At 47.8% G+C, this 12,725-nt stretch overlaps 5 protein-coding genes across 5 annotated transcripts; 2 read left to right on the forward strand and 3 right to left on the reverse strand.

Annotated features, from left to right (window-relative positions):
• Positions 1-49: 49 nt before the first annotated feature.
• On the reverse strand, positions 50-1,235 carry N7483_010442 (WD-repeat containing protein SWD2; the record flags this gene model as incomplete). Its single annotated transcript, XM_057093869.1, has 2 exons — positions 50-1,045; positions 1,116-1,235. 2 exons carry the CDS (start codon positions 1,233-1,235, stop codon positions 50-52), a joined length of 1,116 nt encoding a protein of 371 aa, XP_056939840.1.
• A 693-nt stretch (positions 1,236-1,928) lies between these two features.
• On the forward strand, positions 1,929-3,124 carry N7483_010443 (putative mitochondrial oxaloacetate transporter (Oac); the record flags this gene model as incomplete). Its single annotated transcript, XM_057093870.1, has 5 exons — positions 1,929-1,945; positions 2,013-2,217; positions 2,301-2,772; positions 2,832-2,977; positions 3,032-3,124. The coding sequence occupies 5 exons, from the start codon at positions 1,929-1,931 to the stop codon at positions 3,122-3,124; spliced, it is 933 nt and encodes a 310-aa protein (XP_056939841.1).
• A 2,016-nt stretch (positions 3,125-5,140) lies between these two features.
• N7483_010444 (ribonucleotide-diphosphate reductase subunit RNR2) lies at positions 5,141-6,615 on the forward strand (the record flags this gene model as incomplete). Its single annotated transcript, XM_057093871.1, has 3 exons — positions 5,141-5,500; positions 5,613-5,946; positions 6,008-6,615. 3 exons carry the CDS (start codon positions 5,141-5,143, stop codon positions 6,613-6,615), a joined length of 1,302 nt encoding a protein of 433 aa, XP_056939842.1.
• Positions 6,616-7,535: 920 nt separating this feature from the next.
• Positions 7,536-8,195, reverse strand: N7483_010445 (SRP9/SRP21 family protein; the record flags this gene model as incomplete). The annotated part of the gene is made up of 2 exons (XM_057093872.1): positions 7,536-7,934; positions 8,124-8,195. The coding sequence occupies 2 exons, from the start codon at positions 8,193-8,195 to the stop codon at positions 7,536-7,538; spliced, it is 471 nt and encodes a 156-aa protein (XP_056939843.1).
• Positions 8,196-8,801: 606 nt separating this feature from the next.
• N7483_010446 (WD40 repeat domain-containing protein) lies at positions 8,802-12,141 on the reverse strand (the record flags this gene model as incomplete). Its single annotated transcript, XM_057093873.1, has 5 exons — positions 8,802-10,568; positions 10,636-11,185; positions 11,439-11,596; positions 11,662-11,825; positions 12,054-12,141. 5 exons carry the CDS (start codon positions 12,139-12,141, stop codon positions 8,802-8,804), a joined length of 2,727 nt encoding a protein of 908 aa, XP_056939844.1.
• Positions 12,142-12,725: the final 584 nt, after the last annotated feature.

A 12,725-nucleotide genomic window follows, 5' to 3' on the forward strand; every position in this document is an offset into this window, starting at 1 on the left:
ATGAAGTTGTGAATCAGGCGCACTGATTTGGTGGTTTGGTATCAATGCATTAGTTTTCTGGCCTAGTAGGATCCTCAGGAAGCCAGAAAACAGTCTCTCGATCGGCACTAGCGATCATATTAAAGCGAGGATTGTACGAGATAAGAGCGGTGCGGGTTCGAGTTTGGAGAGTGGTTATGGGGTAGAGTAGGAGATTGGCGTCACGGGGCTGCTCTAGATCCCACAAAAGGACATCATGACCTTCTCCATTACCACCAATCACGAATCGGCCATCGGGTGTGAAGCTAGCATCACCCTGACCACGAGGTTTTCCTGTTGTGGAGAGAGGGGAAGCACGGCCAGCCGAACCATTCTTGCCAGTCAAGAAAGCCTTAATGCAACCATCAAAGGCATCCAAAACAAAGTGCCCATGGTAATCCGTGGTCAGCATAAGATATTTCCCATCGTTGGAAAATTCAAGGCTAGTCCAGGCGCGTCCACGAGTGTTTGGGGTATAGGTTTCCTCATAAGGCTTCAAGTCAAAGCTTGAAAATGGAGCCTTGTCATAGTTGCGGAAATCATAGAGGAGGACTGATGAGGTAGATTGTGAGGCGATAGCAAGGACTGAGGCGGATGGGTCAAATGCAACTAAGTATGGCGTTGCGAGGTTCAGTTTGCCCTGAGCGCTACGCGATTTCAGGTCCCAGACCGTGACCGTGTCGTCTTTGCTGGCAGAAACGAAAGCATCATTTGCTGGAGACATAGCCAGATCGGTCACAGTATCGGTATGACCACTAAAGTATCGTAAATAGCTTTCATTATGAAGATCCAGCAATCGCAGGCTATCATCAAGCTTAGTACTGGCATGAAGAAGCTGGCGCGGATGGTGGGTGAATCGGGCGAGGTGGACACCATATTTCTTGCTAGGGACGGTCTTTGTCATCTTGCCCTCTTTAATATTGAAAATCTGAATGGTATCATCGTCGCAGCTAGCTGCCAGGTATTCGCCCTGGTCGTCGAAGTCGAATGAGGTCACATAGGCATCTGACTTGGACGTTTTGAAAGACTGAGAATAACATGAAATAATGAGTAAACAGTTCGCGCGGTGGCTGATGAAGGTTTCAGTTTCAATTTACCTTCCTCGCAGTGTAAGTGCGAATAACTTCAACCAGTGGCTGAGTCTGTGGCTCTTGCGTCGCTGACTGGGAGGTCTGAGCTGCCAGAGCTGGCTGGAACTGCGATGGGGACTCGTCCATAGTGAAAATTAGGTAGGGTGAGGGATAGAAAGTGAGGGCTGATGATGGATGAATGAGAGGAGAGAAGGAAATCAAAGAAGAGTCGAGGGCGGCAGGGGGACCATAGTCAACCAATCAATCAAGATCCGTTTCTTTCTTTTATAGGATGGGTTTTGTCTGGCTTTGAGAGCAAGTAAAGAGCTCCCCACGCGCTACCATCATGGCCGCTTTGCTTTTTCTGCCGTCATTTTTTGGAGTCAAATTGGTCACGTGTCAATCACATCTTCACCGCCAAATTATCCTTGTTCTTTCCTTTTTTGGAATGAATGGGCATCGGATTAATCGGATTAATATTCCATCCGATATTCACCGCCTCCTGTCATCGGAGTTCGTTGACCGAGGAATCCAATCAAAACCGGTGGATTTGGGAGTCTAGCCGGAGTCCATCAGTAACCGCAAGTAAGCTTTTAGGTACATTTGACTCCCAAATCACATATCTGCTGCCCCCGGACGCCTTATTTCTGTTGATTAGCGTCAGCTAGGATCTGATCACTGGGCTCATTAACCTCCAGACCCTAAAGATCTCTCCATTCCCTCACCAAATACCTCATTTCGGTACTCTCGGTGCTACTCGGTTGCCACTCCGATCGCGGTTCAGTTGCCGACTCGACCAACTCAATCTGTGTGTCGTGATACATTCCCAATCCAGGCACCATGTCAACAACTACAGGGTATAGTGTCATTATGTTATATCTGGCTGCCGAGAGATCTTGCGCTAATGATTATATGGTTATTTAGAGCATTCCTCGCCGGAGGTATCGCTGCTTGCGGTGCCGTCACTGTTACTCATAGTTTCGAGACCGTGAAGATTCGCCTGCAACTTCAGGGTGAATTGCAAACGAAGACAGAAGCTGTCAAGAAGTACAATGGTGTCTTACATGGTGTCAAGGTCATCCTCCAAAATGAGGGTCCGCGGGGTTTGTTCAGAGGAATCGGGTCTGCCGTATGTATTATCTTAAGACGGTTTGGGATTAAAGTCGCTTCGAGGATATTCATGAAACTAATTCCTTCCCCGAATTGATCTAGTACATCTACCAGGTTCTGTTGAATGGTTGCCGTCTAGGCTTTTACGAGCCTATTCGCTCCAATGCTACATCCGCTATCTACAAAGACTCAAATGTCCAGTCTCTCGGCGTTAACGTCTTCGCCGGTGCGGTCTCTGGTGTAATTGGTGCTGCTGCTGGGTCTCCCTTTTTCTTGGTGAAGACTCGTCTTCAATCATTTTCACCTTTCCTTCCCGTCGGTACCCAACATAACTACAAGAACTCATTTGATGGTCTAAGCAAAATCTACCAGGGCGAGGGTGTTAAGGGTATCTATCGCGGTGTTGGCGCTGCTATGCTCCGTACTTCATTCGGAAGTGCTGTCCAGCTTCCCACATACTTCTTTGCTAAGCGTCGTTTGACCCGTCACTTGGGCATGGAAGAGGGCCCTGGTCTTCATCTCGCAAGTAGCGCCGTGTCTGGTTTCGTCGTTTGCTGTTTCATGCACCCACCTGGTAAGTTATCTGTCAACACTAACGAAAGTATTACCATCATAGCTAACGCTTCTTCATAGACACTATCATGGCTCGTATGTACAACCAGACCGGTAACCTTTATGGTGGTGCCTTGGACTGTCTTCTCAAGACTGTCCGAAAGGAGGGTGTGTTGGCCATCTACAAGGGCTTCTTCGCCCATTTGGCCCGTATTCTTCCTCACACAGTAAGTCCTTTGCGGTCCGAGATCAAATCAACTTCAAGCTAACGACGTATCTAGATCATCACCCTCAGCTTAGCTGAGCAGACCAACAAGCTTATGCGCCGCGTAGAGGACCGAATTCTTCCTGACTCCCTGCGCGGAAAGATCTAAGCTGCTCCGAACAGTGTATAGAAATAGTTCTTTTTTGACTTTTACTGATTCCCTTTTTGGTTCTCTTCGTTTCAGATATACCGGTTGCATTCGAAAGCGGTATTTGATTTGTGTGATCGTGGGTATTATTTCAGATAAATCGGGCGTTTAGAGGGGGTGTCCCCAAGTGTTAGAGATGTTGTACATAGCCATGTACAGAGGGAAATTCTAGACATTAAAAGATCATTCACCTTTCCATAGAATACGCTACGTATATGAGTCTCGTAGCAGGGAATATACCCCACAGATGAGGTGATCTTTGTTGAGATATCATGTAGCTTCTTGGCGAAAATGCGGTTATTGGCGGCCTGTTTGGAGTCTACTCCGGGCTTCAGACTCACCGGATCCATGGGTACTTGGAGCAGGTTTGCGACGACAAATTGGTCGATGGCAGCGACAGGCAGCTAGACATTGAAAGGAGCTTTAGCTGTGCTGAGGATGCAAGTGAAAGTAACATTGGAGTAGTGTCATCTTGATAAGGTAGGGGGATGTACCCATGTTTGACGTCAGTACTCCGTATTGATCTTGCAATGCTCACAAATCAATCAAAGTTGCCCATGTGTTCGGACAGTCTCACCGGGGAAACCATCCGGGAGAACGACCATTTTGCCACGGTCAAGGGCCGAATATTTCACCACTCGACTTGTTATTTGGAAAAAGCAACCTGTATTTAGGGTTGGCGCCCTGTCAAACACCAGCAATGTGCCAGAAAAGTGTCTATGGTGGGGCTCACATTCGAGATATCGGGGTTGCCTAAGCACCAAGGCTGGTGGAGACAAGGGATGGGTACCTGAGCAATACGGATGGTGAACTCCGTATCTCCGGACATGTCCCTGAAACAATGAACCCTGTTCGGCCGACGCGAGATCCAACACGCGAGCTGGTCGATCGGCACATTCTTCGACGCGCTGAAACCCCACTCTCAGAACCTTCTGTATGGGGTTAAAGTCCTTCATTCCTTGTTTGAGATCTGGCAGCTTGCATGATTCTAGCGGGGACATGTCTTCTGCTGTGAGCTAGCGACTAAACGAGAATTGTAAAGCTAGCCGGTACTCCGTACTCCGTATTGACGCAGTCATGGTGGCTGGGGCTGGAGTGCCCAGGTGGAGAGCTGCGAAGCTCTTTCTGGGGACTTGAATCCAGCTGGAGCCAGACGCGACGGAAGGTCCATCCTTGCAAATTTTCGACCAATTCTGACGGAGCATGGCTGTTCTAGAGCACCTATCCGGTCCGTATTTCCGAATTGTGGTGCTCGTCGCGTCCTGCGCGTGGCCGATCTTCTGGCTTATCAGATGGTGATTCATCATCTCACTGGCCCACCGGCCCCCAGTGGGGTCTCCGTTACGTCGAGCTGAAAATTTTAGCAAAAACGCGTGAAAACGGGGCTGCGCGTGATTATTGACGCTCGGACTTTTCTGATAATTTTGGACTGAGGTTTCAAGAACTTGGTGTCTGAAGAGAATGGAAGAATATAGAGTTAGAGTTATGGTTGTAAATGTACTAGGAAAGTTACTACAGGGTCTAACCAAAATAATATGTTATATAAGCTGGAATGGAATCGGTATTTTTTTCAATTAATCTGGTTGAGGGGGCTACGAGAGGCACGGCCATGGATCGACTCCCCTAGCGTCGGAAGCAGGTGGAAAAGCAGTGGCATGAACATTTCTGTTATGTTTTACTCAATTTGTGGTGGACGCGCCTTGCTTTAGTTTATGTCAGGTCCACTCGTGGACCAATTAAAGTCGCGGTTCCAAGTTTGGCGTAGTCTCAGTCACGTAAAGTCACGTAGTCACGTGTTACGTGATTTGGGTCGGACGCGCTAAAAGATTCACGTCCGCCAAACTACTTAATTGATTCTTTTCCCCTCCCACCTTCCACTCTTTCTTCACTCCAAACCACCTGATTTTCATCTTATCTGGTCTATCGGTCTTGCAATTCATCTTCCTTGCACAAGCAATTGACTTTGACACATTTTCAATGGCTGCCCAGCTCACTCCCTCAAAGCAGGTGAGTGATGTCACGACTCTCGCCTCTCGTGTTCCACGCGCGTCTGAGCCACCACATACTAACTCTTATCCTTCTGTGCAGGCTGCTTCCTCTCTCGAGAACCTCAAGATGAGCGACTCCCCCGTTAAGAAGCTCGACTTCACCTCCGCTGGCAAGGAGAACGGCATCGCGTCCGTCAAGCCTGTCGACGCGTCAACCGAGAAGCCCACCGAGAAGGCCGTTGTTGAGGCTCCCAAGGTTGCGGCTGGTATCAAGGCCGCCGAAGCCAACGAGCCCCTCCTGCAGGAGAACCCCCACCGCTTCGTTCTGTTCCCTATTAAGTACCACGAGGTAAGTCGCGTCTCTCGCGTGTTCACGCGTAAAACGGGTGGCGTGTGGGGCCAAAGACCCCCAGCATGCTATCTTGACAGGAACACATGGCTAATTTGATGTCGATCAATAGATTTGGCACATGTACAAGAAGGCCGAGGCCTCTTTCTGGACCGCTGAGGAGATTGATCTCTCCAAGGATCTGCACGACTGGCACAACCGCCTGAACGACGACGAGCGTTACTTCATCTCTCACGTCCTTGCTTTCTTCGCTGCTTCCGATGGCATTGTCAACGAGAACCTACTTGAGCGTTTCAGTGGAGAGGTTCAGGTTCCTGAGGCTCGCTGCTTCTACGGTTTCCAGATCATGATGGAGAACATCCACTCCGAGACCTACTCCCTGCTTATTGATACCTACATTAAGGAGCCCAAGCAGCGCACCTACCTGTTCGATGCTATTGATACCAGTATGTTTTACACTAGTTAACCCTGTGTTCTTTGATGGTTTGACTAACTCATCCTTTCTAGTTCCTTGCATTCGCAAGAAGGCTAACTGGGCCATTCGCTGGATCCAGGACAGTGAGTCTACCTTCGCTCAGCGTCTGGTTGCATTTGCTGCCGTTGAGGGTATCTTCTTCTCCGGTTCATTTGCTTCCATCTTCTGGTTGAAGAAGCGTGGTCTCATGCCTGGTCTGACTTTCTCCAACGAGCTTATCTCTCGTGACGAGGGACTCCACACTGATTTCGCCTGTCTGCTCTTCTCCCACCTCAACAACCGCCCCAGCAACCAGGTGGTTGAGGACATCATCGTCGAGGCTGTCGGCATTGAGAAGGAGTTCCTGACTGAGGCTCTTCCTTGCGCTCTGCTTGGCATGAACTCCAACCTGATGTGCCAGTACATCGAGTTCGTTGCTGACCGTCTCCTGCTCGCTCTTGGCAACAAGAAGTACTACAACGCCACCAACCCCTTCGACTTCATGGAGTCTATCTCTCTGGCCGGTAAGACCAACTTCTTCGAGAAGCGTGTCGGTGACTACCAGAAGGCCGGTGTCATGGCCAGTGCCAACAAGAAGGAAACCCCTGAGGGCGAACAGACCCCCGCCAACAATGGCCTCAGCTTCGATGAGGACTTCTAGATGTTGTTGGTGCCCTGTCTTAATAACCCTCTCCCCTTCTTGTTCTATACCCTGCGCTGTTATTCCGTTTCATTTTGTCTTTCCGCATGATATCACGTTTTCTTTTATGTTCCCCCTTATCGATTGATGGGACTTGTTCTCAATGGTTACGCATGGGCCCGGCGTTCAATTTCTTTTCCCCTCCTGTTTCCTATGTCTAGATTAGACTTGGGAGCAACTGTTTAATATGAATGGACGGCGGACTTTTGTATCTAGATTTTCAAATACCATGTTATTTTATCTTCAACCTTGGAATCTCGACCTGTATATGTAAATAGTAGTAGTGTTAACCAGGTCAGCCAAGCTTTCTTTCAAATGTTGGTTAAAAATCACCCCCAGTTCAACCTTCAGCTTCCAAACTCGATGCTCCGAGTCCTTTTCTAGTAGTACTCTGTGCTTCCTTTAAACATCTGAACATTTGAACGTTAACTATCAGTGGTTGATTAAAGCCCAGATCACTCAATATGTCCCAGGCTGTATGTCCTACCTACATTTGATAGCTATGGACGTAGTAAAAATGACAACTTCAATGTTAAGTCCAACGTCCACTGGCACCCGCCAGTGGCATCTACAGTAACCCTACCTATGTGGTCACGGGAGCTTATACATTATGTAAATCAATTCAAGGATTTGAAGGATTTCAATGCCTTTTACTAGAAGTACATCATTATGATTACTTCAGAAGTATCAGCTCTCGAGTATTCTCTACATGAGATTCGATACACCAATTGAGCCATTATGATTAGACCATCCAGATGACATAGCCGAGACATATATCAGCATACTACGAAGTAGAACCTCACTGATAACGAACAACATAAGTCATTATTTTCTAAATAAGCGCAGAAAATAACACCAGCCATAAAATCTAACCAAAGCCACTATCGTTTGCCCTTTCCAGCCTTCTTCTTTCCCTTACCAGTCTTCGCACTCGCATTCGCATTAGCATTAGCATTAACATTCGCTTGCGTTCCATCCTCATTGACATCAACCATCTCCACATCAACGGGACCAGAACCCGATAATCCCAAACTAGCCACATCCGCACCCGCCGCCAACTTGCCCAGTCCTGTAACCAAGCGGCCAACCTCTTGCAGCTTGTTTGTTTGGTACTTCAGACAGACGCCTGTAGAGGGGTTATAGGTTTTCAGGACAAAGGCTGCGATAGGAGTGCTGGATGTGGATTCTGTTTCGGAGGCTTTCTTGGCTTGCGATTTTTGGCGCTTGTGTTTCTCTGCGCGTCGTTCGGTGGGGTAGTGGTATTTTGTTGTGATTCGGGTCTTTGGTTTAATGTTAGTTTGGTATTTAGATATATAATGTGGAAGTAGAGGTAGTTTTTGGGGATTGTTGAATTAGGGAGATTTGGGGTGGATTGGGCTTGTGCTATGCATGGTGTAGATGTCATGGTGCGGAGTGATTGAGGGGCGCGGATATTCGGTAGGGTCTTTTCTGGGTGGAATTGATCTTACTGTTTCTGGGTATGCTTGAAGAAGGAGGGCAGACTGTTCCAGGAATGCCTGGGAGGTAGGAAGGACAGGCATGATGGAGGTGGGCGAGCGCCGGTCTCGCTTTTGGATAGGTGTTGAGAGTGGGAAACTGAACGCTGATGCGCGGGGTATTTTTTTTGGAAGATTGATGGTTGAGAAACTGGTAGAGTGGATTGAGGTGTTTCTCTCTAGCAATTCGTGAGAGAATATTCCACGGTAAAGAAGGAGGGTTGAGGATATGTGGTAAGAGAGGAAGTCCGGGGTTTCGATCAGTTATCGGTGGGACTTTTTCGATGTCTTGGCATTCGCCTCCTATGAGCTTACCACCAGATATAAGAAACTAACGGATACATTGAACCTTTGAATGGGATGAATTAGAGAAGCTTCAAATTTTACTTTTGTAGATCGTATTATTTGAAATTTTTATTTTGATTATATGTAGACGTCTTAAATCATCAAAGAAATTGTACAAACCAGTCATCCATCCCATATCAACCATATAATACATGTGAAGTAGATAAATCCAATAATACCTGTCTCTGCTAACTTCGACTCCAGCCACATGCAGAAAAAATGAGAAAATAAATGTTCAAAAAATATCAACAGATCTGTAAATCGGACAGAAAATGAAACTGGTGCCAAGTCACTGCAGGGATTAGATCAAGAGACAGACCGGTTGCATTGAACACAGATCAGCCTTTGCTTCCCACCGCGATCCTTGACACCTCGAAAGTTGGTTCCACGACAATGGTCGCATTTGAGAATATCCTCGTCCACTTCACCAGCCGAGGAGCCACAATCACTACTGAGCACACTGCCAGCTATGCTCATCTTGCGTTCACCTCCCGAAGGAATGCGATTCGGACTAAGCAAGTCATTATTCTGCTTGCGAGACTTGGCTGCCAACGCATCATGTGTGATCTTATTCCAGTAGGCATAGCTGTGATCTCCTTGCAGCCACAGGGGATTATCTTTACCCCTGCCACTAGCCACAAGATCGGCTGAAGAGATAGGCAGTTTGCGAGGATCTGGCACCTGGCTTCCATTGGGTTTCTTGTTGGGTTCTTCGTGCAAACGATGGTTATTATCGCCGTTAAATACCCGAGATCGGCGAGGTGAACCAGGTGGGGACATCGTGACTACCGAAAGAGATTCATTCGGGCCTAGACTCGATGGGCGGGATGAGGAGAGTCGGAATACCGCTGGTCGTTGCGGTGAGGGACTACGTGTTCGGAGTCCGGAGCGGGATCCCTCGGTGCTGTTGCGGCCATGGCGGACCACGGAGTTGCGCCAGGAGATGATCCGCTCGGATGGGGTCCTATGTGTGGATTCTTTGCCGGTGGATGAGGCAATGCTGTGTCGTGCGGAGTTCGAGCGTCGGAGAATCCGACGGGAGATTGTAGAATTGGCGTCCCAGTTCTCGTAGCGGCGTTTGTGATAAGCACAGTCTTGTCGGAGGATCTTGATCCTACCGGAGTAGTCGGCGATGACAATGAGATTTCCGTCATCGTGCTTAGAACGAGCTAAATATGCTGGTGACTCTTGGGCCATTTTGCTGATTATGGATAAGTGTGGTGTTGATACAGATCGTTTGTGTTTGTGTTTGCTTTCGGTTGGTGTAGATTGCTTGGGGGTTCCTGTTAAGTCCTCGGGATTCACAAGAGCTACAGGTGGTGGGTTGCAGATGTCATAGATCGGATCCTCGGATAATGCAAGGAGTTGCTTGGTCTTTGTTGGAGCTGTCACGGCCACTGTGACAATAGCTGACTGGGTTTCGAATATCTCCACGGCTCTCTTATCGGAATTTCGCTCGACAGCTCCAATCGGCCAGACATAAGCCCTGCGGTCCTCACTTCCACAGATGACATGTTTGCCATCCTCGGTGAAAGAAGCTCGAATTTGACTGCAAGTGTTTTCATTACCTCGAAATTTGGCCTCCAAAGCCCGTTCTCGGAAATCGTAGAGACGGATTCGAGAGTCGTTGCTCGTAACCAAGATTTTGATATCCCCATTCGGATCATCCTCGGGAACCATCCTTGTGTCGATGCCAGTGATTTTATTCCCTTTCGAGTTGCGTCCACGCGCTGATCGAACATGAATCTGACCAGATACTTTGAGACCTTCCGTGTCGTAAATGTTGAGAAGACCATTTAAACATCCCGCCATCGAGTACCGCCCATCTGGTGTGAAAGCTACTGCGGTGATCATATCTGGCACCGTTGTAACGAATGCCACAGTCTTGTCCGGGATACTCCATAGTCGTAACTTGGTGTCCAAGGAACCTGCCAAAAAGAAGCGATCATCCTTGGGGTGGAACTGTATTGATGTGACAAAATCGCTGTGTTGGAAACAACAGAGACACTCTGATCGACTAGTATGCCATAGTCGAACTGTCTTGTCCATTGAGGACGAAAGCAAGAAATTGTTCTATCACCGCTAGTTAGTAAAATCTCTCAGCAAAAAAAAAAAAAGTACACTCATGAGATTGTCATACTTTACTCCAGCTCAAGTCCAATACACTTCCCGTATGTCCCTCATAGACATGTACAGGGTTGGGTGCAAACACCAATGCCTTGAATTTGGGCGGTTGTCCATCTGGTGCTCTCTCGCCATCCTGCGCATTGGCTGCTTCTCGCTCTTCTGGTGTAGTGATGACAGCCCACACCCTAACTTTTCGATCTTGCCCCGCCGCCGCTAGATACTTGCCATCTTTTGAGAAGCTTAATGCCCATATTGCCTTTCCAGTACCTTCATCATTGGCACTGGTCGATGTGGATAGACGGCGTTGTGCAACAGGTTGTGGCATACCCATGCCTTGTAATTCTTGTGACAAAAAAACATGTTCAAAAGTCTTATCTTTCTTGAAATGAGCTCGGACCCTCATATATCGTGTCGGTGCAGCGTGACGAGGGATAAACCCTATCGGGTGTGAAGTGTCGAGGGACATGCGGGTAGCCTCAGCCTCTGAGGTATCATCTTCTCCTTCAGATAAAGTATCTTTCTTTTTGCCACCAATAATTCGACTTAAGAAAGAAACACCTTTTCTATTTGGAGACAAAAGAAATAAAAGCGGGACTTGTCAGTCATATTGTTTTTCTTTTTTTTATTCCAGGTGATCGTGTGAACATTGAAAGCAAACTCTCCTCGGGGTCCCGGGCTTCCGAAGTCCGATAGACAATGCAGGAGTCCTGCAGGAAAAGGAGGGGGGAGAGGGTTTTTATGATGATCTGCATGGGGGGGAACACAGAACACAGAATATCCTCTTTTTACAAGGATTTCTTTGAGGGGACAACTAACTTCTTTTCTTTAGAGAGTTTGGGGCTTGATGCTGCAACTCCCCGAGCCGCGTTGTCTGACAGGTTGTACTCCGAACCCGCTGCTTCGGCCTCGTACGATGCCCGACCCAATAGCTTCAATGGGATTGATTTTTGGGTGTTCATGCGTTGAATGATATGCTACACGATCTTAGAAGAAGGTCCGAGTGCAGAGTGAGATCGTATGGAAATACGAATGAACTTACCTGTGATAGGGGGTCGATAGCACTAGATTCGGTGCGAGTCTCATGCAGCGTGAGTGTAGAGTTTCTGACCAGCGGAATGGAACCAGGTGGACGACGAGAATGTCTTCCATCTTGTTGGCTATTGCTTGAACCTGACGCAACATCCGAAGTCACCGAACCTAGTTCTCTTCTAATCAGCGTGAAATTCTAATCTTCTTTTCCCTTAACTCAATTCACTCATTTCCATTCTTCTCTTCACAGAAATGGAGAAGAGGGAAAAAAAGAAAAGAAAAAAAAATGAATTCCCGATCATGTACGAGATACATCGCACTCCCCGCATTCGTGCATGATATTCAAGACCAATCGGGACTCATTGCAAATCGAACCGGGGCAAATTCCAATTATCCACATACCGGGGAATGTCGAGGCTCTGGGTGGTTTAGAATCCCCGATCGCGGGGCTCGACGCTCGTGGCAATGTCTGGTCCGCGCCCTCCCCCATCGTGTGGCGCGCATGACACGGTGAAGAATACGAGAGGGTGTGAAAGGGAAGAAGAATCCAGAGAAGTTCCTAAAAGATTTGATTTCAAAGAGGAGAAAGAAAAAAAAACGAGCGATAGGCTAAGCGGCAACGTCCGGGCAATGACATCAAATTGGCCCGAGACCGACAGATATGGTGGAGCCCCGAGAACCCCGTTGGACCCTGCTCAAGCTTATCGAGAACTGCCAAGAGGTTAATGATCTTCGATTTAGAGTGGAATATCTCCATGATTAGATTCAGGGTCCATTTCTTGTTGTTAGATCGGGAATTCACAATCTGGATCTCTTTCAATCCCATTTCCATGAAGTTCCGGATTTCATACTATGGGACAAAATGGATGCTATCACCACGAAGATAGATCGGAATCAGCCAAGATTTCATTTTCTACACTCAGATGGTCCTGTATAATGTGGGACTCTACAAAGCTTATCTCAGATCAGTCTGAATCTATACAGGAGAATGCACAGACATCTAAGTGCGGAGTAGAGGTATTAACCTGTTCAAAAGTGGCAAAGTGGCAAACCTGAAGAGTGCTTCCAGGCCTT

This window comes from Penicillium malachiteum (genome assembly GCF_028827825.1).
Source record: "Penicillium malachiteum strain IBT 17515 chromosome Unknown utg000005l:1.0-9002435.0:326005.0-9005861.0, whole genome shotgun sequence".
Lineage (NCBI taxonomy): Eukaryota > Fungi > Ascomycota > Eurotiomycetes > Eurotiales > Aspergillaceae > Penicillium > Penicillium malachiteum.